This window comes from Eucyclogobius newberryi, unplaced genomic scaffold (assembly GCF_026437365.1).
Source record: "Eucyclogobius newberryi isolate DKJ021-1_F unplaced genomic scaffold, fEucNew1.0.hap1 SCAF_20, whole genome shotgun sequence".
Taxonomy (NCBI): Eukaryota; Metazoa; Chordata; class Actinopteri; order Gobiiformes; family Gobiidae; genus Eucyclogobius; species Eucyclogobius newberryi.
Window position 1 is genome coordinate 7,499,291 of NW_027315835.1, and position 22,482 is coordinate 7,521,772.

The 22,482-nt window shown below is 43.9% G+C and overlaps 2 protein-coding genes across 2 annotated transcripts; both read left to right on the top strand.

Moving 5' to 3' along the window:
- Positions 1-6,353: 6,353 nt before the first annotated feature.
- LOC140369385 (E3 ubiquitin-protein ligase TRIM39-like) lies at positions 6,354-8,191 on the top strand. Its single transcript, XM_072456715.1, has one exon. The coding sequence runs from the start codon at positions 6,354-6,356 to the stop codon at positions 7,971-7,973; it is 1,620 nt and encodes a 539-aa protein (XP_072312816.1). The 3' UTR covers positions 7,974-8,191.
- A 6,968-nt stretch (positions 8,192-15,159) lies between these two features.
- On the top strand, positions 15,160-16,804 carry LOC140369478 (E3 ubiquitin-protein ligase TRIM39-like). The gene has a single exon (XM_072456824.1). The coding sequence runs from the start codon at positions 15,179-15,181 to the stop codon at positions 16,802-16,804; it is 1,626 nt and encodes a 541-aa protein (XP_072312925.1). The 5' UTR covers positions 15,160-15,178.
- The last annotated feature ends 5,678 nt before the right edge of the window (positions 16,805-22,482 follow it).

Consider the following 22,482-nt stretch of genomic DNA (forward strand, 5'->3'; position numbering starts at 1 on the left):
AAGTAAACCAGGTCTAAACCAGGACTAAACCAGGTCTAAACCAGGTCCAAACCATGTCTAAACCAGACGTAAACCAGGTCAAAACCATGTCTAATCCCGGTCTAAACCAGGACTAAACCAGGTCCAAACCAGGTCTAAAGCAGAAGTAAACCAGGTTTAAACCAGGACTAAACCAGGTCCAAACCAGGTCTAAACCAGGACTAAACCATGTCTAAACCAGGACTAAACCATGTCTAAACCAGGACTAACCCAGGTCTAAACCAGGTCTAAACCAGGACTAGACCCAGATCCTGTGTTCAGATCTAAAGCAGAACTAAAGGTTTTTATGACATGCTTAGTGTTCATATTTCATATTTAAACTGTTGTGTTTGTGTTAAACCTGCAGCAGAGCGGCTTAAACACGCCCACAGAGGAATCTACGACCGGATCAACAAGAATGGATCCATCAACTGAAGAGAGAACTAAACCAGGAATGAACCAGGTCTAAACCAGGTCTAAACCAGGACTAAAACCAGGAATGAACCAGGTCTAAACCAGGTCTAAACCAGGTCTAAACCAGGAATAAATCAGGACTTAAACCGTGAATAAACCAGGTCTGAACCAGGACTAAACCAGGACTTAAACCAGGTCTAAACCAGGTCTAAACCAGGTCTAAACCAGGACCAAACCAAGACTAAACCAGGTCGAAAATATTGCAGGTTAAACTTCAAGTCCAAATCAATCATAGAAATTTGCACACAAAAAAATCTAAGTTTACAAAATGTGGAGCTCCTTCAAACTGAACCGGTGGAAACGTGGCGTCACTCCAGCACAAGCACGTGTCTGCTACTGCTTATCACCCGCTTCGACCGGTCTCTGCCAAACGAACGGGAGACGGATGAAGAGCTGGAGGACAGAAACTCAGATGGAAATTCAAAAAAACACAATTACAAAAGTCATTAAAGATCCATTAGCCTCTGATTGCGGCGGGACGGGCGAGAGATCCGATTGGGCACCGTCGGCAGAATGGTTTGCCCGCGTCCTCTTCTCAGTCTGGAGGTTGCGGGTCAGAGTTTGCGTGCTCTTCTTCTTCTTCTTCTTCTTCTTCTCCCCGCACGTCCCGTTTCTTCTTCTCCCGTCGACCTTGAGCGTCCGCGATCCGTGGGCGAGGTCCAGACCGAAATCCGGACCAAATCTGGGTTCATTTTCTTTCTTTACTTTTCAAACAATACTCAAGACAACATGGACACACCAGCCGCACCATGGACAGAACACAAAAACACCAGATGGCGAAACTGGCCGAGCGTTCTGATCAAGCAGAACGGAGAAAACGACGGAGAGAAAGTGGAAAAAGAAATGGCAAACGGTCAAAGAAGAGCGGCAACGGAAGAGCAACAGGCGGCGCGAGGAAACCGCCACGCCCGGCCCGCCGCGGCAGGCGGAAACAAAAAAACGAGGTCCGAGAAGCATGAACCGAGATGAGGGAGCCAACGCCTTGTCGCGAGCTCGGGATGCAGTCAGCAGGGGGCGTGAGAGGCCGAGACGTGTGAAAGAGCCGAACAAATGCCAATCCTGACCAAAATATCTCACAGATTATTTTACGGATGGTCGAAAATCCTCAAAAATGGCGCCGGTAGCAGGAACTCCCATTCGTCAATATTTGCACCAAGCTTCAATTTATGCTCTTGGCGCGTTTCTAACTTGTAGAAAATGTTTTTGAGCCCAAGGGCCGCACTTTATGTCCAGAGATGCGGTGGCGGCGGTGGCGGCGGTGGCGGCGGTGTCTCGGGCTAGGACCGGGTCTGATTTCGTTTTGGCGAAAGTAAATCCGCAGCTCAGACGGGATCAGGAGAACGAGGAACGAGGAGCGAGACGCCAAGGTCGATCCGAGAAAGAGAGACGGGGAAAACCACTCTGCCGCCGGGACACAGGAAGAACATGCATCTGAACGCTGTAAAGTTGTGTTGTCGCCATAGTCAATTCTGATGCCACAAAGACAACAAAAAATGTCCTTTTTCTAGACAATAAACACAAAATAATCAAACTTTCTGTACGTTTCCGCGTGTTCTTTTACTTGTTGATCCACAGATTTGTCTGGGACATGTTCCTCCCACAGAGACATAAAGATCAGGCCTTAAAGTAGCTCCTACACACACCAAACTGTACAAGAGTCTGGCAGATGCAAACTCCATCAGAAATCCAAAATCATCTGTAAATGTGTTTGTGTCTAAAATGTGGACAAAATGAAGATGTTTAAACTGCTGTCACATGTTTATTACCTAATATATGTAGTTAAACCAGTACTTTGAATTCAGTACTTTGACTCAAGTACTTGTACTCCAGTACTTTGACTCCAGTACTTGTACTGCAGTACTTTGTTACTTCCTTTGCAGTCTGTGTTTTTTTTACAATGTCAAATAATCCATCTAAAAGAGATGTGTCCATCCCGGAGACGCCTGTCACTATGGCAACGTCAAATAACTATGGGAAAGAGTGTGGGCCAGTGTGGAACAGTGTGGAACAGTGTGGAACAGTGTGAAACAGTGTGGAACAGTGTGAAACAGTGTGGAACAATAGATTTGGATCACTAATTACAGACAAAATGTATGATTCATGTCAACAAAGAGAGGGAGCATATATACCCTCTCATGGCCCAACGAGGGAATGAAGGGAGAGAGGGAGCATATATACCCTCCCATGGCCCAACGAGGGAATGAAGGGAGAGAGAGAGCATATATACCCTCCCATGGCCCAACGAGGGAATGAAGGGAGAGAGGGACCATATATACCCTCCCATGGCCCAACAAGGGAATGAAGGGAGAGAGGGAGCATATATACCCTCCCATGGCCCAACGAGGGAATGAAGGGCAGCTGCAGAGAACGGGAAAAATAGGGCAGGGAGCGAGACACAAACAGGAGCTGAACCAGGGAAAACACAAACAAGAACATAAACACAGGATCATGACATAGCCTGCCTGCTATCACAGCTCTTGGCCTACAAGTGCGAGTTGACACAGTTTCAATAGCGTAAGGCCGTATGTTTCACCGTCCCTAATTCGCTTCAAGTGCCAGCGCTTTGGACATATAGCAGCGGTCTGTAGAGGGAAGCAAAGATGTGGTAAATGTGCAGGAGATCATGAGTATGGGAAGCGTGACCAAGGTGTAACTGTGGTGGAAGAACATAGCTCTGCCTAGAGGGGGTGTGAAGTTAGAAAAAGAGCTGCTGAGGTGCAAAACATTAAAGACTCTCAAGGATCATCCAATGCAGTCAAGAAAGTCTCAAGTAAAGAGGTGAAAGTGGATGCAGTCAGAGAAGCCTGCGCTGGTCCTAAGTGTGAAGGTTCCAAGTGTGAAAGTTCCAAGTGTGAAGGTTCCGAGTGTGAAGGTTCAGAGTGTGAAGGTTCCGAGTGTGAAGGTTCCGAGTGTGAAGGTTCCAAGTGTGAAGGTTTCAAGTGTGAAGGTTCCAAGTGTGGAGGTTCCAAGTGTGAAGGTTCCTTCACCTTCACAAATACCTTGGATGTGGACAGAGAGGATGTTGTACTCTTTATGGTGGATGTTATAAATTGAGCTGCTCAAACTCAAAAGAACTGAAAGGACCAGGATCATTGCTAAAGCTGAAGATTCCTCAGAACAAAAGAGTTTTGATTCGGCAGAAATAGAAAACAGGCTAAAGGCTCTAAATGGTAGTCAAAGTAAAGGAAGTCTACTTTTGGAGAATCAAAGTAATCAGAGTAAATAAATGGAGGGACGAGAGGAAGTGGAGAAGACAAAACACCAAAGAACACAGAAGAAGAAGAAGAAGAAGAAGAAGAAGAAGAAGAAGAAGAAGAAGAAGAAGAAGAAGAAGAAGAAGAGAAGAAGAAGAAGAAGAAGAAGAAGAAGAAGAAGAAGAAGAAGAAGAAGAAGAAGAAGAAGAAGAAGAAGAAGAAGAAGAAGAAGAAGAAGAAGAAGAAGAAGAAGAAGAAGAAGAAGAAGAAGAAGAAGAAGAAGAAGATGAAGATGCAACTATCAAGCAACTACGCAACAGATAATTGAATCTGGCCAATTCAAGGCCCAACTTGGAGCCCTGGAATAAAGCCGGTCGCACTCTGGAAAATGTCTGAAGAATAAATCTGGCAGAAATGCAACACTTGGATGCCAACCGCCACAAGAAGGAAAAATAAAGTCTAAGGAATTAGGTTTGGCGGTGATGTAACACCCGTACCAACCGCCATAAAACAACAACAACAAAAACAACAGCACGTACAACGCACCAAACCGCCATAAAACACAGAAGAAGAAGAGATGTCCTCCACAAGTGAAAGGAGCTTTGAGGAGATGTTGCGGTGTTCCATCTGTCTGGAGGTGTTCTCTGAGCCAGTGACCACTCCATGTGGACACAACTTCTGCAAACGCTGCATCTGTGATGCCTGGGCCCCTGAGGGGCCCTGCACATGTCCTCTGTGTAACAGGAGCTATGACAGGAGACCTGAGCTCAGAGTCAACTCTTTGGTGTTGGAGATTGTCTCTCAGTTTAAACTAGAGGCTGAAAAGTCAACGTCTGGAGAGGTGTCATGTGACCTCTGCTCTGAGCCCAAGCTGAAGGCCCTGAAGTCTTGCCTGGTCCGTCTGTCCTCGTTCTGTGAGACCCACCTCCAGCCTCATCTCACAGTCTCTGGGCTGAAAAGACACCAGCTGATGGAGCCTGTGGAGAACCTGGAAGACAGGATGTGTCCCAAACACCAGCGCCCCCTGGAGCTCTTCTGTGGCACTGACCAGAGCTGCGTCTGTACCCTGTGTGTTCTAGAGCACAAGAACCGTGAGCTGTTGTCTCTGGAGGAGGCGTGTGAGCGCAGGAGGTCCTCTCACATAGTGGAGCAGAGGAGGCTGAAGGTCCAGGAGATCCAGCGCTGTGTGGAGCTCAGTGACACAGAGATCCAAGTGCGCCCGCTTTCTCAGTCTCACAAGCGCACCGGCGCGTCGTCCTTTGCGTCGTCTCACGGTTTTAGCCAAAAGAGGGACTATTTCTGCAGCAGATGCAAAAAAATTGGAACTAGGTCCGTAGGAATTGTGGTTCTGATGGACAGGAGCTTTTCACGGGTGTAAGAGCACGCAAACACAACATTTACAAATAAAAACAGACAAAACAACACGTAGCACCAAATCGCCGCGGCTGCCATGGGCAGCGCCATTTTGCACAACTTGCGTCCTGAAACACCGCTTGTGATTGTTGTGACCTAGTTTCATGTCAGCAGTTAGATCTACGGTGGCCTGTTGGAAGCGTTCAAATTCCCTGACGATAGTGACAGTGCTTGACACGATCGGGAAGGGCATTTTTTCAAAAAAATTACCGATTTGAAAAAATAATATATATATATATATTTTAGCGTGAGAAAAGGCCATCAGTGCATGAGGCAGGTCACAATTGCTTGAGAGTTGACATGTCTGCTGTTATCTCTGTCTATGATCTAACGTGGCACTAATAAATTGACCTTTGGAGCCTTTCTTTCAAAGTGGCCAAAGAGCTTTGCAATGAGAAACAGCTAAATCTCTCATCTGTTTACAACATTTACAGCAGTTTTTCAGGCTGGACCATCTTTAGAAGGAGCCACGAGATTATCATTCACCTTTATTCAAAAGGATTTGACCAAGAAGTACTTTCAGTACTTCATTTCTACTGCGAATACTTCAGTACTTCAGAAGAAAGAACCTAACTTACAAAAGGACTGACAGATAAAGGCGTTTGCTCAAAGGCACCTCAGCGGCTTCAAACCCTCAACAATCTGCTCCAGCACAGGTCAGTGTTACTAGGCCCACTACTATTACTGCTATTACTACTGCTACTACAACTACTACTACTATTGGTGGTTGTAGTTTGGTACTTGGTCCTGCTCCAGGTCCATTTCTCTTCTGCTTCACACACTTACACTGTGATTCTCACTCTTATTCTTATTTAATACCACTAAAGAGAAAACTTCTGCTGCTGCTGTCAATCCTGCACTTTATGTCACCACTTCTTTCATTCAACTCAACATTAGTTTGTCAAATATCAAAATAAACTGCAAGAAATGTCATTTCTGTGGAAGTGAAAGTCAAACTCCATTTTGTCTTTGTTCTTTTTCTCTTTAAATTTGGATCTGGAACAGTTTTTACTCATGAAAATTCAAACGTTTATTAGAATTTAATCTCAAACTGTGAAACTGGAGCAGACTTTAAAGAGGATTTGAATCTATCAATATATTTGATACTTTGATTCTCTTCCAAATACTGTTCCGAAATTATCTTAGGTCTGGACTCGGTCAGGTTCAGTTTTCTCACTTTTCATCCTGTTGTTTGACTTTTCTGATGGAAAAGACTGATTTTAGAGTCACTGATGTTGACCTTGTGTTTCAGAGATGTCCTCCACAAGTGAAAGGAGCTCTGAGGAGACGTTCCTGTGCTCCATCTGTCTGGAGGTGTTCTCTGAGCCAGTGTCCACTCCATGTGGACACAACTTCTGCAAACGCTGCATCAGTGAGGCCTGGGCCCCTGAGGGCCCCTACACATGTCCTCTGTGTAACAGGAGCTTTGACAGAAGACCAAAGCTCAGAGTCAACACACTGCTGCGAGAGCTGCTTTCAGAGGATAAACTGGACAAGAACAAGAGCAGATCTATGAAGGACATGACTTTTAGTCAGGTCCAGTGTGACCTCTGCTCTGAGCCCAAGCTGAAGGCCCTGAAGTCTTGCCTGGTCTGTCTGTCCTCGTTCTGTGAGACCCACCTCAAGCCTCATCGCACAGTCTCTGGGCTGAAAAGACACCAGCTGATGGAGCCTGTGGAGAACCTGGAAGACAGGATGTGTCCCACACACCAGCGCCCCCTGGAGCTCTTCTGTGGCACTGATGAGAATATTGTGTGCATGATGTGCTCCATTATACAGCACAAGAACCATGAGCTGTTGTCTCTGGAGGAGGCGTGTGAGTGCAGGAGGTCCTCTCTGCTGCACACTCAGGCTCAGAGCCAGCACATGGTGGAGCAGAGGAGGCTGAAGGTCCAGGAGATCCAGCGCTGTGTGGAGCTCAGTGACACAGAGGTCCACAGAGAGAGGGCTGTGGGGCTGCAGGCCTTCACTGATCTCATGCAGTCTGTTCAGAGGCGTCAGGACCGGTTCTTAGAGGAGCTGCAGGAGAAGCAGAGCCGGAGCCACAAACGAGCCCAGGAGCTGGTGCAGCAGCTGGAACAGGAGATCTGTGAGCTGGAGAAGAGCAGCACTGAGGCTGAGCGGCTCTCACGCTCTCAAGACCCCCTCCACTTTCTACAGAGCTGCCCTGCACTCACGCCCCCTGCTGGGCTGAAGGAGTGGAGCAGCGTGAGCTTTGAGCCGGAGACGTGTGAGGGCAGTGCAGCCCGGGCTCTGTCTGAGCTGGAGAAACATCTCTCTGAAGACTTTAACAAACTGCATTCAAGATTAGAACTACTGAGAGTGCAGCAGTTTGTGGTGGACGTCACTCTGGATACAGACACTGCTAATCCAAAGCTCGTTCTGTCTGAAGATCTCAAACAGGTTCATCACACTGATGTGAAGAAGAAGCTCCCAGATTTTCCTCTGAGGTTTGATACTGGTGTTTGTGTTCTGGGAAAGCAGAGTTTCTCCTCAGGCAGGTTTTACTTTGAGGTTCAGGTCAAAGGGAAAACAGAGTGGACCTTAGGAGTGGCCCAAGAGTCCATCAACAGGAAGGGATCGGTCTATCTGAGTCCTGAGGATGGATTCTGGTGCATTGGGTTGATGAACAAACATAAGTACTTGGCTTGTACAGACTCGCCTGTCGGTCTGTCTCTGCAGCGAGCTCCTCAGAAGGTCGGGGTGTTTGTGGACTATGGTGAGGGTCTGGTCTCCTTTTATGATGCAGATTCTGCAGATCTTCTCTTCTCCTTCAGCGGCTGCTGCTTCAGGGAGAAACTGTTTCCATATTTCTGTCCCGGTTTAAATGCTGAAGGTTCAAACTCTGCTCCTCTGGTCCTCACTGCAGTTTAGACTTTCAGAGGTCAAAGTGACTAAGAACAAGAATAAAAGTTCTGAACTTCAATCAAATGTAACTGTGGATACTTTTTACTCAATTTTTGACTGAAAGTACAAAGTTCTTCTCTTTATTGTTTCAGTTCTTTTGAAATGTCTGAAGGTTTATTTTAATCCTGTTCATGATGACCTCCTGTGAGAGGGTTTTGGGTTCAAGTCTTGGCTTTGATCAAACAAAATATCAATAAATCTTTATTTGGGCCTCATGACTCTGTATTTGGACCTTGGGACTCTGTATTTGGGCCTCGGGACTCTGTATTTGGGCCTCGGGGCTCTGTTTTTGTGCCTCGGGACTCTGTATTTGGGCCTTGGGACTCTATTTGGGCCTCAGCCTCAGGACACTGTATTTGGATGTCAGGACTCTATATTTGGGCCTCTGTACTTTGTGTCTGGGGCTCCTGGCACAGAAAAAGCACTGATAATTAAACACCTGACCATGATTATAATGGAGATTCGTAGCATGGGAAAAATTACATCCAACTTAATTTAAAAATGTATAAATTTGACAAGACTTTGGTCAAAATGGAACGATTTCTTTGGGTTTTTTGTGCCATGATTTCAATCTTTTACTTTATTAATTGCTGGATGTCTACTGTTTTATTATTCTATGACGTTTCTCTCTCTTGTCTTGTTTTTGTTTTCCATTGTTTTGTTTACATGTTGTTGAATTTGTATTTATTTTTTTGAAAAAGAAAAAAAAAAAAAAAAAGAATAAGAAAATCATCATCAGGAAACTTTCCAAAAAGAAAGATCCAGATTCTGTTAATGGTTTTGGTTTTCCAGGTTAAAGGAGCTTGTTTGTAAAAGAAATGTCTTGTTCTATTAATGATTGCCTGACTTTACTCGTTTACAACATGGTGTGACTCTTTAAGACGACGCTTGTTGCATATTAATCAAAATGATGATCTGTCGATGCTGTTTTAAATCTTCTGAGAAACAATAACCACATTATATTTGCTGAATGTCTCATTTGAGGTTCACAACAAACATGAATGAACCGTGAAATTAAACTAAACTGCAGAAATATCAATATATACAGTTGTTTGCAGTGTTTCACAAGCTTCTCTCTCTTTCTCTTTCTCTTTCTCTCTCTCTCTCTCTCTCTCTCTCTCTCTCTCTCTCTCTCTCTCTCTCTCTCTCTCTCTATATATATATATATATATATATTTGTTTTAATTGAAATTGCGCAGGAAAAATTACCATCTAAAATAAGATAATAAGTAAATAAGTGCTTGGAATAAGTGGTATATTTCTTGCTTGGAGTATATTTTTCAACACCTTAAAGTAAGATTGGCAACGGAAGAAGCAGAAAATGTCTTGTTTTACTTACAATCTGAAAAAGAAAACTATTAATGTGCAACTACACTTGAAATAAGAACTAAACTTACTTGTTCTATCGGCAAATCTTGTTTTAGGAAAGTCAAATTAAGATAAAAAACTACTAAGTTCAATAACTTTTTCACTTATTGTCTTATTCTAGTCTGCATCGACAGTTTTCTCATCATTTCATCTTCAAAACAAGAATTTGATTTGTTTTGCAGATTAATTGAGCCACTTCTGAGATAAACAGACATTACGGCTTGAAATGCTCTCGATTCTCAAGAACGATCCTGATCCACAACCACCATTCGAACTCTGTTTTTACACATGTTTTAGACAAAGGACTCACATTTTCAATACTAAATAACTCTTCGTTGTATTAGCGTTTTAGACTGTTATATTTGTTATTAATGAAGGCACTCACTTGTCAATTTGCTGTTGAATATGTCCCTGATATAAATGCTTTGATAAACCAATGTAAAAAGAATTGGGCTCAAGCGCCCCAAATAAATTGTCTGTTTGCTGTAACCTGACCCAACATTTTTCAAGTGGGTCGGTCGGTAGGTAAATTCTTATTTCTTTAACTTTGAAGGCAGAAAAAATATCAAAATTTTGCAATTTTTTGACTCGCATTGACCGCCAGGGGTCAGGCTTCAACAGTCCAGGGGTCAGGCTTCAACAGTCCAGGGGTCAGGTTTCAACAGTCAATGACGGAAAATGTTTCGATCAACCCGATCAGGAGACTAAATCTCCTGACTTTAAGATATTTCAATCGACCTTTTGTACGGCGTTATCCTTTGTTTTGGTAGTGAAGGCGAGCGGGGGGAACATGCGGGGGACACGGGCGCCGCCATGTTTGTTGTGATGACGCTGTTTCCCTCCCAGAATGCATAACGCAATTCAAATTTAAATGATGCCACACCATTACATAGAACGACATGAGCGGTGGCCAGGCCAATGGCGCCAACAGACCCAAATCAACATGTAAAAAGCAATATAAGTTCCCTCCTGCATGATCTGTGTAATACAGAGGCATAAGGAGGACCGAAAATGAACATGCATATGCGTTGCTCAATGCGTTGTTTGTCCCTTGGGATGAAAGATAGGTTTACCAGCGCTATAAAATGATTGTACACAGCGGTTTAGGAAAGACCGTTCGGTGAGCCAGTGAAATATCTGTTTTTTTATCGGGTCAGTCGGGTCTGGTCAAGGGTCAGAGGGTGTGGTCAGGGGTCAGAGGGTGTTGTCAGGGGTCAGAGGGTGTGGTCAGGGGTCGGAGGGTGTCCGGTTTGGGGACCACAGGATCTCATCTCTGCTGTTTGCAGACGATGTTGTCCTGATGGCTCCATAAATCTCGGACCTGCAACATGCACTGGGACAGGTTGAGCCGAGTCTGAAGCGTCTGGGATTAGAATCAGCACCTCCAAATCAAAGGCCATGGTTCTCAACCGGAAAAAGGTGGCTTGCCCTCTCCAGGTGGGTGGGGAGTCCTTGCCCCAAGTGGAGGAGTTCAAGCATCTCGGGGTCTTGTTCACGAGTGAGGGAAGGATGGAGCGTGAGATTGACAGTTGGATCAGTGCAGCTGCACCGGACCATTGACAACCCGACACGCTGGAGGGACTATGTCTCTCGGCTGGCCTGGGAACGCCTCGGGATCCCCCAGGAGGAGTTGGAAGAAGTGTCTGGGGAGAGAAAAGTCTGTGTGTCCCTGCTTAGACTGCTGCCGCCGCAACTCGGCCCTGGATAAGAGGAAGAAGATGGAGGAAGACAATTTTTTTTCCATTTTTATCCTCCTTTTTTTATCCTTGTAGTGTTGTTTTTGCTGCTGTGAAAAGCTTGAATATCTATTAAGTACTTTTACTAAAATATTTGTGTTTCAATGAATCGTCCCGACACTTTTGGACCATTGCTGCTGGTCAAAAAAATGTCATCATAACAGCGACTTTACTGAGAGGATTGTCCACAAATGTATCAGCTGAGATGTGTGAATGTGCATCTGTTCACAACGCTACATTCATCTGCACAAATGCTTCAAATAATAAAACTGATTGTGAAATATGACTCAAAGTGGATCTCCCTGTTATCTCTGTCTGTGATATAACGAGGCACTAAAAAACTGACCTTTGGACCTTTTACAACATTCAAAGTGACCAGAGCTTTGCAACGAGAAACAGCTCAACACAAGAACAGCTTTTGACCAATGAAACTCGTCGTTCTCATCTGATCATTTACAACATTTACAGCAGTTTTTCAGGCTGGAGCGTCTTTAGAAGGAGCCACGAGATTATCATTCACCTTTATTCAAAAGGATTTGTACAAGGAGTACTTTCAATACTTAATTTCTACTGCGAATACTTCAGTACTTCAGAGCAAGACCCAAACTTACAAAAGGACTGACAGATAAAGGCGTTTGCTCAAAGGCACCTCAGCAGCTTCAAACCCTCAACAATCTTCTCCAGCACAGGTCAGTGTTACTAGGCCCACTACTACTACTGCTATTACTACTGCTACTACAACTACTACTACTATTGGTGGTGTAGTTTGGTACTTGGTCCTGCTCCAGGTCCATTTCTCTTCTGCTTCACACACTTACACTGTGATTCTCACTCTTATTCTTATTTAATACCACTAAAGAGAAAACTTCTGCTGCTGCTGTCAATCCTGCACTTTATGTCACCACTTCTTTCATTCAACTCAACATTAGTTTGTCAAATATCAAAATACACTGCAAGAAATGTCATTTCTGTGGAAGTGAAAATCAAACATAAAGTCCTCCATTTTGTCTTTGTTCTTTTTCTCTTCAAATGTGGATCTGGAACAGTTTTTACTTATGAAAGTTCAAACTTTTATTAGAATTTAATATCAAACTGTGAAACTGGAGCAGAATGTAAAGAGGATTTAAATCCATCAATATATTTGATACTTTGATTCTCTTCAAAATACCAAGAGTCAACAGCTTGTTTTAAATCTTTATGAAATCATTCTTTTAGAAGTGACTTGTTAAACCTTTATTTGATTGAACTCTGAGACTTTAAAGACATTTTGAAGCAGATAAAGGTGTAAATATGTGACTGAAGCTTCTCCACAGAGAATATTGATGAATAAAGTATATTCTTGATGTTTCTTCTTTTTGGACACTTGAATGTCTCTTTTGGTTTGTGTTTTAGAGTCTGTTTAGTCCAGACATGAACATGATTAAACACTAGTTTAGTCAGGATTAGTCCATGAATCTTCTGACGTTTGAATGTGGGAGAGTAAAAGATGGACTGAGAGAGACCAGATTTATGAAGCACAATGTTCATGTTCATGTTCACTTCAAAATGTTCATGTTTCATTCAATATTAGATGTTGATCTTTACAGAAAAAAGAAAACACATGAGTTTAGATCAAACAAGTGTAACTTTCTTCCCCTGCCCAGTAATCTCCTGACCGCAGTACAGAGGCTGAACAGGCATATGACTCCAGTCATATCCCCTTTGTCGAGTGGGTAGCCCAGGACAGTTGGGGATTTTAACAGTCTCTTCAATCCGTCGAACGTCTGCTGGCACTGGGTAGTCCAGCTAAAACGGGCATATGTCTTAGTGAGTTCATGTAAAGTCTGTGCTATTGACGCAAAATCAGGAACATAACTTATGTCTCAGATATGCCTCTTCCTCTCGAAACAAACCTCACTTAGATGGCTTAAGTTTAAGGTTTGCCTGCCGTAGCCGGATGAAAACCTGTTCTAAACGCTCCAGCATTTGTGAAGTGTCTTGCCCAAGAACCACAATGTCATCCAAAAACACTAGATATGTCTCCCACTGCAGCCCCACTAAGACCCGGTCCATAAGTCTTTGGAATGTCGCCGGAGCGTTACAAAGTCCAAATGGTATCACATTCTATTAAAAAAGGCCCTTACGTGTACAAAAAGCAGAGTCTTTATGCGCTCTAGGCGTCATCTCCACCTGCCAGTACCCTGATGTCAAGTCAACAGTGCTAAAGTACCTGGTAGTTGACAAGGTGTCAAGAGTGTCTTGGATGCGCGGAAGACGGTAAGCGTCCATGATGGTTCTTTCATTCAACACACAGCCGAGGGGTCTGGTCCTTCTTCTTTGCCATAACAATAGGAGCAGCCCAGCTGCTATTACTGGGCTGGGCCACCCTCACAGCGAGACTCTGCTGTAGCTGCTGGTCAGCAGAAATAAATGGAAGGAACAGAAATAGAGTTAACTGGCCCCGGCTTGGACGGCTGCCCACCACCTCAGCAGGCTGGAAGACACCTGCTACCCCCCTCTTCAAAATGACAGGCGTGGACCAAGACTCGGATGGAGATGCTCTTGGAGCTCTGGGGATGTACAACAGCATGGGCCCCCGGAACACATATACTGTATGTATGTAGGTAGATATATATAATACCTTGGGCTTTGTGTGTGTGGCACCGAACTTGTGCACATCATTTGAATTAAGGTCCTGGCGGCCTTCTTGGTAGTCTCATGCCGGTGTGCCATATCATACTCTCCGGCCAGAGTGTGGGGTTTCATTTCCAGAAGCTTCTGGACAATATCAGCATTGTTCATGGCGTTTGTGAAAATCTCGACTGCGATACTAACTTGTTCAAACTCGGCACTGTCCCCATACACAATGGCAATCATCTCATATATGTCATCTTGGAGATTGTGCAGAGCTTCACCTGGTTTTCTGACCCTCTGCCTCAGCTCAATCCCGATGGCGGTGGCGTGTTCTGAATGTGGACCATAAGCAGAATTAACCTCCTCTAGAACGTGCTCATAGCTCCAGATTGCAGACTAAGGGTTTTTGTGAACGATAGTCCCGGCTGCACCAGCCAAACTGAACCTGAGTTGAATTGCTTTGTCCAGTGATTGGCTTGTGCAAATGTTTTAAATTGATGCATGAAATCTTTCTATGAACCTGACCCATCAAAATGTTCTGGTCGCAGGGTTGGGATTCTCTCTTTAAATCCGCAGCATTCTTCTTCGTTGCTGTCAGTGGAGTTGCCTGGCAGGCACGTTGAGTGGCGGTGAGGAACTGACTCCTCCTGCCTGGGACCGTGCCGAGAAGCCAACCACTCTTGCTCACTTACAAATGGCGCCACAAAAAATGGGTGTACTATGCATTTGCGCTTGAACACCAGGGGTAAAACATTCTATGGGCAGGCAGAAGGTCTGAAAAAAAATTGGTTGGTCTCGTTCACATTCACATCTTCCATACGTTTAGTTTGGCTAGTAGTGGCCCTAGAAGCCTCTGTCATCTCTGGCCAAAACAGATTCCTACTCACATTATGATCTGCAACTTCCAATAGTCTCTTATTGTTCTCATTGTCATTACCGCAGCAAACAGGCGCCGCCGTCTTTCTTTGTGATCGTCTCTGAATTTCCCTAAGCCTTTGCAAAGGACAGTACCCCGGACGAGCCCCCAGTGTTGCTTTCTTCCCCTGCTTACTAATCTCCTGATCGTAGTACAGAGATTGAACAGGCATGTGACCCGTTTGCAACACAAATTATTTCAGTACATGAACCAGGATGCAGAGAGCATACGGACCGGCGGCGGCAGACAAACGCTTGGCCCTAACAACCAAAACAAAAGCCTCTTCCAGATTACCCACAGTGCCCCTCTTAACGGGGCCAGCCAGGCTGGTAACACCAGTTTGGAAATCACTGATTTTATTCTTAAGATTATTGTTTTTAATACATTAAAATTTTCTTCTCTACAAAATAAAAGCTCTTTTCCTCTTGGTGTTTAGTTTTCTTCTCTTCAAACTAAAATCTCTTTTCCTTCTGTTGTTTGACTTTTCTGATGGAAAAGACTGGTTTTAGAGTAACTGATGTTGACCTTGTGTTTCAGAGATGTCCTCCACAAGTGAAAGGAGCTTTGAGGAGACGTTCCTGTGCTCCATCTGTCTGGAGGTGTTCTCTGAGCCAGTGTCCACTCCATGTGGACACAGCTTCTGCAAACGCTGCATCAGTGAGGCCTGGGCCCCTGAGGGGCCCTGCAAATGTCCTCTGTGTAATGAAGTCTTCTACAGCAGACCACAGCTCAGAGTCAACTATTTGCTCTTGGAGATGGTCTTTCAGTTTAAACAACAGGCTGAAAAGTCAAAGTCAAAGCTTTCCAAACCTGGAGAAGTGTCATGTGACCTCTGCTCTGAGCCCAAGCTGAAGGCCCTGAAGTCCTGCCTGGTCTGTCAGTCCTCGTTCTGTGAGACCCACCTCAAGCCTCATCTCACAGTCTCTGGACTGAAAAGACACCAGCTGATGGAGCCTGTGGAGAACCTGGAAGACAGGATGTGTCTCAAACACCAGCGCCCCTTGGAGCTCTTCTGTGGCACTGATGAGAAGATTGTGTGCATGATGTGCTCCATTATACAGCACAAGAACCATGAGCTGTTGTCTCTGGAGGAGATGTGTGAGCGCAGGAGGTCCTCTCTGCTGCACACTCAGGCTCAGAACCAGCACATGGTGAAGCAGAGGAGGCTGAAGGTCCAGGAGATCCAGCGCTGTTTGGAGCTCAGTGACACAGAGTTCCACAGAGAGAGGGCTGTGGGGTTACAGGCCTTCACTGATTTCATGCAGTCTGTTCAGAGGCGTCAGGACCGGTTCTTAGAGGAGCTGCAGGAGAAGCAGAGCCGGAGCCACAAACGAGCCCGGAAGCTGGTGCAGCAGCTGGAACAGGAGATCTATGAGCTGGAGAAGAGCAGCACTGAGGCGGAGCAGCTCTCACGCTCTCAAGACCCCCTCCACTTTCTACAGCGCTACCCTGCACTCACGTCCCCTGCTGGGCTGAAGGAGTGGAGCAGCGTGAGCTTTGAGCCGGAGACGTGTGAGGGCAGTGCAGCCCGGGCTCTGTCTGAGCTGGAGAAACACCTTGCTGAAGAGTTTATACAACTGCCTTCAAGATTAGAACTACTGAGAAAGCAGCAGTTTGTGGTGGACGTCACTCTGGATCCAGACACTGCTCATCTTCAGCTCATTCTTTCTGAAGATCTTAAACAGGTTCATCACACTGATTTGAAGAAGAAGCTCCCAGATTCTCCTCTGAGGTTTGATACTTGGCCTTGTGTACTGGGAAAGCAGAGCTTCTCCTCAGGCACGTTTTACTTTGAAGTTCTGGTCAAAGGGAAAACAGACTGGGATTTAGGAGTGGCCCAAGAGTCAATCAACAGGAAGGGATGGATTTATCTGAGTCCTAAAAATGGATTCTGGTGCATTGTGTTGACAAACAAAGATGAGTACTGGGCGTATACAGATTCTCCTGTCCCTCTGTCTCTGCAGCGAGCTCCTCAGAAAGTTGGGGTGTTTGTGGACTATGTTGAGGGTCTGGTCTCCTTTTATGATGCAGATTCTGCAGATCATCTCTTCTCTTTCAGTGGCTGCTGCTTCAGGGAGAAACTGTTTCCATATTTCAGTCCCAGTTTAAATGATGAAGGTTTAAACTCTGCTCCTCTGGTCCTCACTGCAGTGGAGACCTTCTGAGGTCAAAGTGACCAAGAGCAGTGGATACGTTTTACTCCATTTTGAAAGTACAAAGTTCTTCTCTTTATGGTTTCAGTTCTTTTGAAATGTCTGAAGGTTTATTTTAATCCTATTCCTGGTGACCCCTAATAAGTTTAGTCTATAACAGACTGTGAGAGGCGAGGATCGTTCTCAAGGTCTTTATTTGATGCAAACGGGGAAAACAGGCAAAACAGCAGCATGTTGTTCGTCTTGCAGCTGAGATCCAACCTTCCACAGTTTAACTGTTTCTTATATTGCTGTTGCTTGGGTCTGATATAATGGCATGACGTCAGCTTTAAGGTTGTTTGTACCAGTTCACAGATAATGAGAAAGTACACAGAAATTACACAGTAAGGTACATTAAGTAAATGCATGACAATAGTTTGGTCATCTTTCACAATTCCCCCTTTTGATCACACTAAAGAGGTGCCGAACCTCACAAAAAAATAGAACGTAAACCCCCAAAAAACATATAAAAGGTTTAAAAATCAAATCAAATAATTATATATTTCAGCAAAAATAACCCATCATGGACATAAAACAGTGTGAGACAAGGAGCATCCCCAATTAAACACATGGTGGGATGTAGTAATCCGAATCGTCAGATTAAGGATAAAGTATAGGAGACTTGTCATTATCAGAGTCAGATTTGTTTTTGGCAGAGTAATAGTCAGCGTGTATCTTCAGGGTCAGAAGATGTGCAGGTTCTTTAGTAAGAGCAGATGCAAGGATATTGGTGAAAAACAGAAACAGTGCCAGCCCAAGGCCCAAAAATGTGGTATGAGCAGGTAGACCACAAGTGACAAGGGTTTGTGGGAGATGATTCTGGCTTGACAAATTGGCCAGGTTGGTTTGGGGCCATTTGGTGTTGACCTCTTTGTGTTTGCCCTTGGGGGCAGTCTCGAACCCAATGTCCAGTTCCAAAGCAGTTTAAGCACTGATCTGAAGTCACGCTGAACTTGTTTTGTCCTCTTCCAGCTCCTGCCCCACACCCTCTTCCACGAGAAAATGTCTTACGTCCACATTCTTGATTGTAGATGATTACTGAAGCAGGTGTGTTGTTCTTTGGTCCTGTGGCGGAAGGGACTTCCTGAGGTTGTGCCATAGTGGGTTTTACTTGTCCCATCACCATTTTAATCACCGAAGCAAGCTGTTGGGCACTTTCTGACACCTGAGTCTCTTCTGTTGCCGCAGTCATTACCTTTGCAGACTTATTTTCCTTCTTTTTATCATTCACCTCTTCTTGGAACTTTTTGAGTTGTAATTTGATCGTTGCCATTTGCATTTTTTCCATATTCCCTTGTGTCCTTTCTTTTCCTTTAGGAAATGTTCCCCATTGCCAATGGGCATCAAATTCTTCTGTTTTGGAATAGACGGCAACAACATCAGCCAAATGATCCAGGACAGATTTTGGTAGTCCTTTTGCCAGAGAAGTAAAGAATATTTTTCTACAAGAGTGTTTTCTATAAGTTATCTGTTTTTTTTTATTATTTACTTCTGTACCGTGTTGCAACACTTGAATATCCCCATTGTGGGACAAATAAAGGCTTTTCTTATCTTATGTTATCTTAATATGATGGTGTTGTTTGTTCCTGGTTGTATGGGCTCTCCAGTTGTATCATGGAACATCATTTTTCATTTCCAGAGCCATCAGTGTGTCGAGAATGCAGATGGGGTACATTTATTTTAGCACCTTGGTTACCTGAGGCCTTATGGTGGCAAGTTGTGTGGACGCTGTAACTGGAGCGTGAATCCTCTTAGATACTTCAGAACGGACTTTGGCCTCTGTACGCTCATCTGTTGCTCTAACAAGAATTGCAGACACACCCAACAGAGAGTTTCTCCTGCAGCACCTTGTGTCACTTTGGGCAGTTTTAACATCAGCCCATCCAGATCTTTCTATATGAATGGTTGGTACACTGCTTGGTTGTTTGCAGTCATTCGGAGAGGTGCAACGAGAGGAGGAGCCTCTTCATTGCTAGAAAGCCCATCATCTTCTTCCTTGGTACCTTTGTGGATGGGGAACGGGTGAAGTTCTCCACTCAGGAAAGCGTTGTCGTATCCATGCTCATCCACCATTCCTGTGAATGTTCCCACCACATATTGATTTGGTGTTTGGTGATACAAATGGGTCTAATCTTGTTTTCTTCTGTTGTTCCACTCCTCTTTGTATGTGGAGTTTCTGCTGTTCTTCCCAGAAATTACCCCCCTTTGTTCAAGTTTTTTTTGTTCTTGTTTTCTGGGGTAGATCAGCTGCCACTTCTTGTTCTTTTTCTTCCAGTAGTTGTTGTACTTGTAATCTTCTTTCTTCATCTGTGTCTGAAGCCACTTCAGGTGCTGACCATGCATTGGTGGCAGGTTGTTCTGTTTGAGCCACTGTTTGCTCGAGCATTAATTTGGAGATGGGATTTTGGCTGGAAACCAATCTTTTCAGAGCTAACACCTGTTGCTTCAAATCAGTCTTTGTTCTGAAGTGGGTTCTGACGGGACCATAGTCAGAGTACCCGAGACTGCAGCATGTTTCATTGGCAGTTGTGGTATGGTGCTGGTTCTGTCCATGGCCATAGATGAATCCATGGATGAGCACTGCAGGGGAGGAACCACTGGAGTTGAAGTGTGGGGAGCGGGTTTTGCTGGTTCAGCTTCTGTCATGATTTTCTTTTGTCAGATGTGCATATGCGCTATGATGTTTGTTTCTGAGGAGAGGCACTGCATCTCTCCTTTGGTCAGGGTGGGGGGGCGCTGTAGCTGTGACGTCGACCTCGTACCCCAGTCTGCTCGCTCTCTTCATCTGTGCTAGAGCCTTCATCTTTGTTTTTGTTATTCACTCCAAAAGGGAAGCATTATCAGCTCTGTTCTTTCTGTTTCATTTTCTGATAGGAGAGATGGTTCTTGTTTGATGCTCTTCTGGTTTCACCTGAATATTGCACAGAAATAGTCAGTGTTGTGCCTGAACATTCATAATTTTGGTGAACGTGAACTGAACTTACTGTATTACTGCCGACGAACTATACTGTGAACGCGTTCTTTCTGGTGTCTGTGAATGGCAGGTTCATTCTTTTTAATTTTGTTCAATAAAATGTGAGACTTTAAGGCAAAAAACACACAGTTATGTTCTCCAACCAGAGCCTGGCAAGTGTGAGAGCTCCAAAGTTGTAGAGGACGATAGCGCTATTACAGACTGAGATTTCACGTGTCGCACCGCACTGTGCATGTGCATCAAAACAAAAAGCAGCATGGACGCGGCCGCAACAGAGCAGCAAGAATCGCCCTACGACCAGTTACGTGACTTTTATGATAAGGTTGGTGAGGATGGGACCAATCTAACATTTCTGTGCCAACTTTGCCTCTGGGGAAATCTGTCCCTTCAATGTGAATGTAAATCCTGGGGAAGGATTCAAAATTGGATATAAAGATGAAATCTTACACATAGTTTCAGCATTAAACTAATAAAATAATTGCTGCGTGTGGTTGTATATGGGCTGTGGAAATCATTTTGAAAAATGATTCCATAATATTGAAAAAAATAACGAAACTAGTTCATTTTTTGGAGCTGTGAACTTAGTTCAAAATTTTGAATTATGAACTATGAACTGAACTAGTTCATTTACAAAATGAACTTTCCCAACACTGGAGATAGTCTCTATTTTCTGATTAGAATATCTTTTGCAATTTTATGCAGTTTCACTGAAAATAATATTTTTTCCTTTCACTGTCCACATTGTATGTGTTTTGTAAAGCAGGACCTTAGATTGATGATATTCATGATTACGATTCCATTGTTGTTCTGTGGGAGCCACTGCTTTGTCACTCTGACGAATCAATGTTTTCTCTGCATATTTTTGGAACAGGTTCTTCATTTGCGCAGATTGTGTTTTCGAGATCCTGTAAAAAATCATTAATTTTGAATGGCATAAGGTCCTTTTTTTGTTATGATTCGCAAACGCGCAGACTCAACGATGAGATTTCAATTGTTATTCATTGTTATTCATTATTATTGTTGTTAATTGTCGGTGTAATCCCTCATTCGTCCAGGCGTGTTCCATTGTAGCAAAAGCTTCAGTTGTAGTCATCTGGACTCAGTTAGAAAAATTATATATAATTTTTCTAACTGAGTCCAGATGACTACAACTGAAGCTTTTGCTACAATTGTTGTTAATTGTTATTCATCATTTATTTAATGTGATTTATTTTTATTTTTTTCTGTTCTTGGCCTGCACAAGCTCTGTATTGAGAGAGAAAATAACAAAATAATAATGATAATATTAAATAAATGTATTAATCAGAAAATAAAATAAAGATTTCACCTAACAACATAGATAGAAGAATAGTGCTTTTAGCCAGGTAGCAGCTTTCTTACTTACCTACTTTGACACCTCCTGTGAGAGGGTTTTGGGTTCAAGTCTCTGCTTTGAGCAAACTAAATATCATATATAAAAATTTCTAGAAATTAGGAAATGTATTTAAATGTTTAATCAATAAATCTGATTCTTTAATAATTCTCAATGTGTGAAATCTTTTTAAAGTGAGACAGATGTTTTTTTCTTTCTGCTCAGTTTTCTCTCTGGACATTAACCTTTGACCTTTGACTTGTCCAGTTTTTTTTACTTCCATTGAATCCACTTGATCCACAGATTTGTCTGGGACTTGTTCCTCCCACAGAGACATAAAGACCAGGCCTTTAAGTAGCTCCTACACACACCAAGAGTCTGACAGAAGCACACAAGGTTCTGAGCCTCATTTATCACACTCTCAAGTCCAAGAAATGAGACCAGTTTTCACTCACATCTAGTTCAGTCACAAACTCCAAAATCCTCTGTAAATGCGTTTGTGTCTAAAATGTGGACAAAATTAAGACATTTAAACTTCTCTGTCCATTTTTCACATTTCACTAGAAAGGACCACACCACAACAATGGAATATGAAAGAATGTTTATTGATGATAGTGATGATGGAGCGATGATGGATCGATGATAGATCGATGATGATGGATCACATGATCCATGATGGAGACACAACCGCCTGAAAGTTCAAACTGGGAACAGGTCAGAATCTGATAGAAAACGGCTCATGATTCTCTGAACGCTCTGGCTGATTGAATGTCTCTGTCTAGAGAGCAGAGACAACAATAGATGCTGGGATAGGCCTGTAAAAAAGGGCTTCTGGGTAATTAGAGGTGTGGTTTAAGAGTGAAGGCGTGGTTGCTGGAGGAGTAAGAGGTTGAGGCGTGGTCCTGCTGACTTTGGAGCATCTGTTCTGCGTCCGCCGAGCCCAAAACACGCTGCGTTTTCACACTTTCAGACAACAACAGGTGCCCCGAGCGAGTCCTCCGGGGGGGCGGGGCCAGACTTACAGCTACACAGACTCACCCGCCGCAAAGGTCGAATGTGCGCCGCAGAAAACATAGAGCAGACGTGTTTTTTGTGCCACGTCGTACAGAAAAACCCAGAAGACATTAATCTTCCGTTTCGCTTATGCAAAAGGTTATGTGTTTTTAAGTTTTATATCGTAGCGGTTACGCAGAGGACGGGCCAGCACGAGAGTCAGTGGTAAATAGAGAAATGTTCGCCTGTAAAAGCTCAAAACACGACTAAAATGTGAAAGAGCTGCTACAGTCAGATAACAATATATATAAATCTACAACTCTGCTAAGTAAT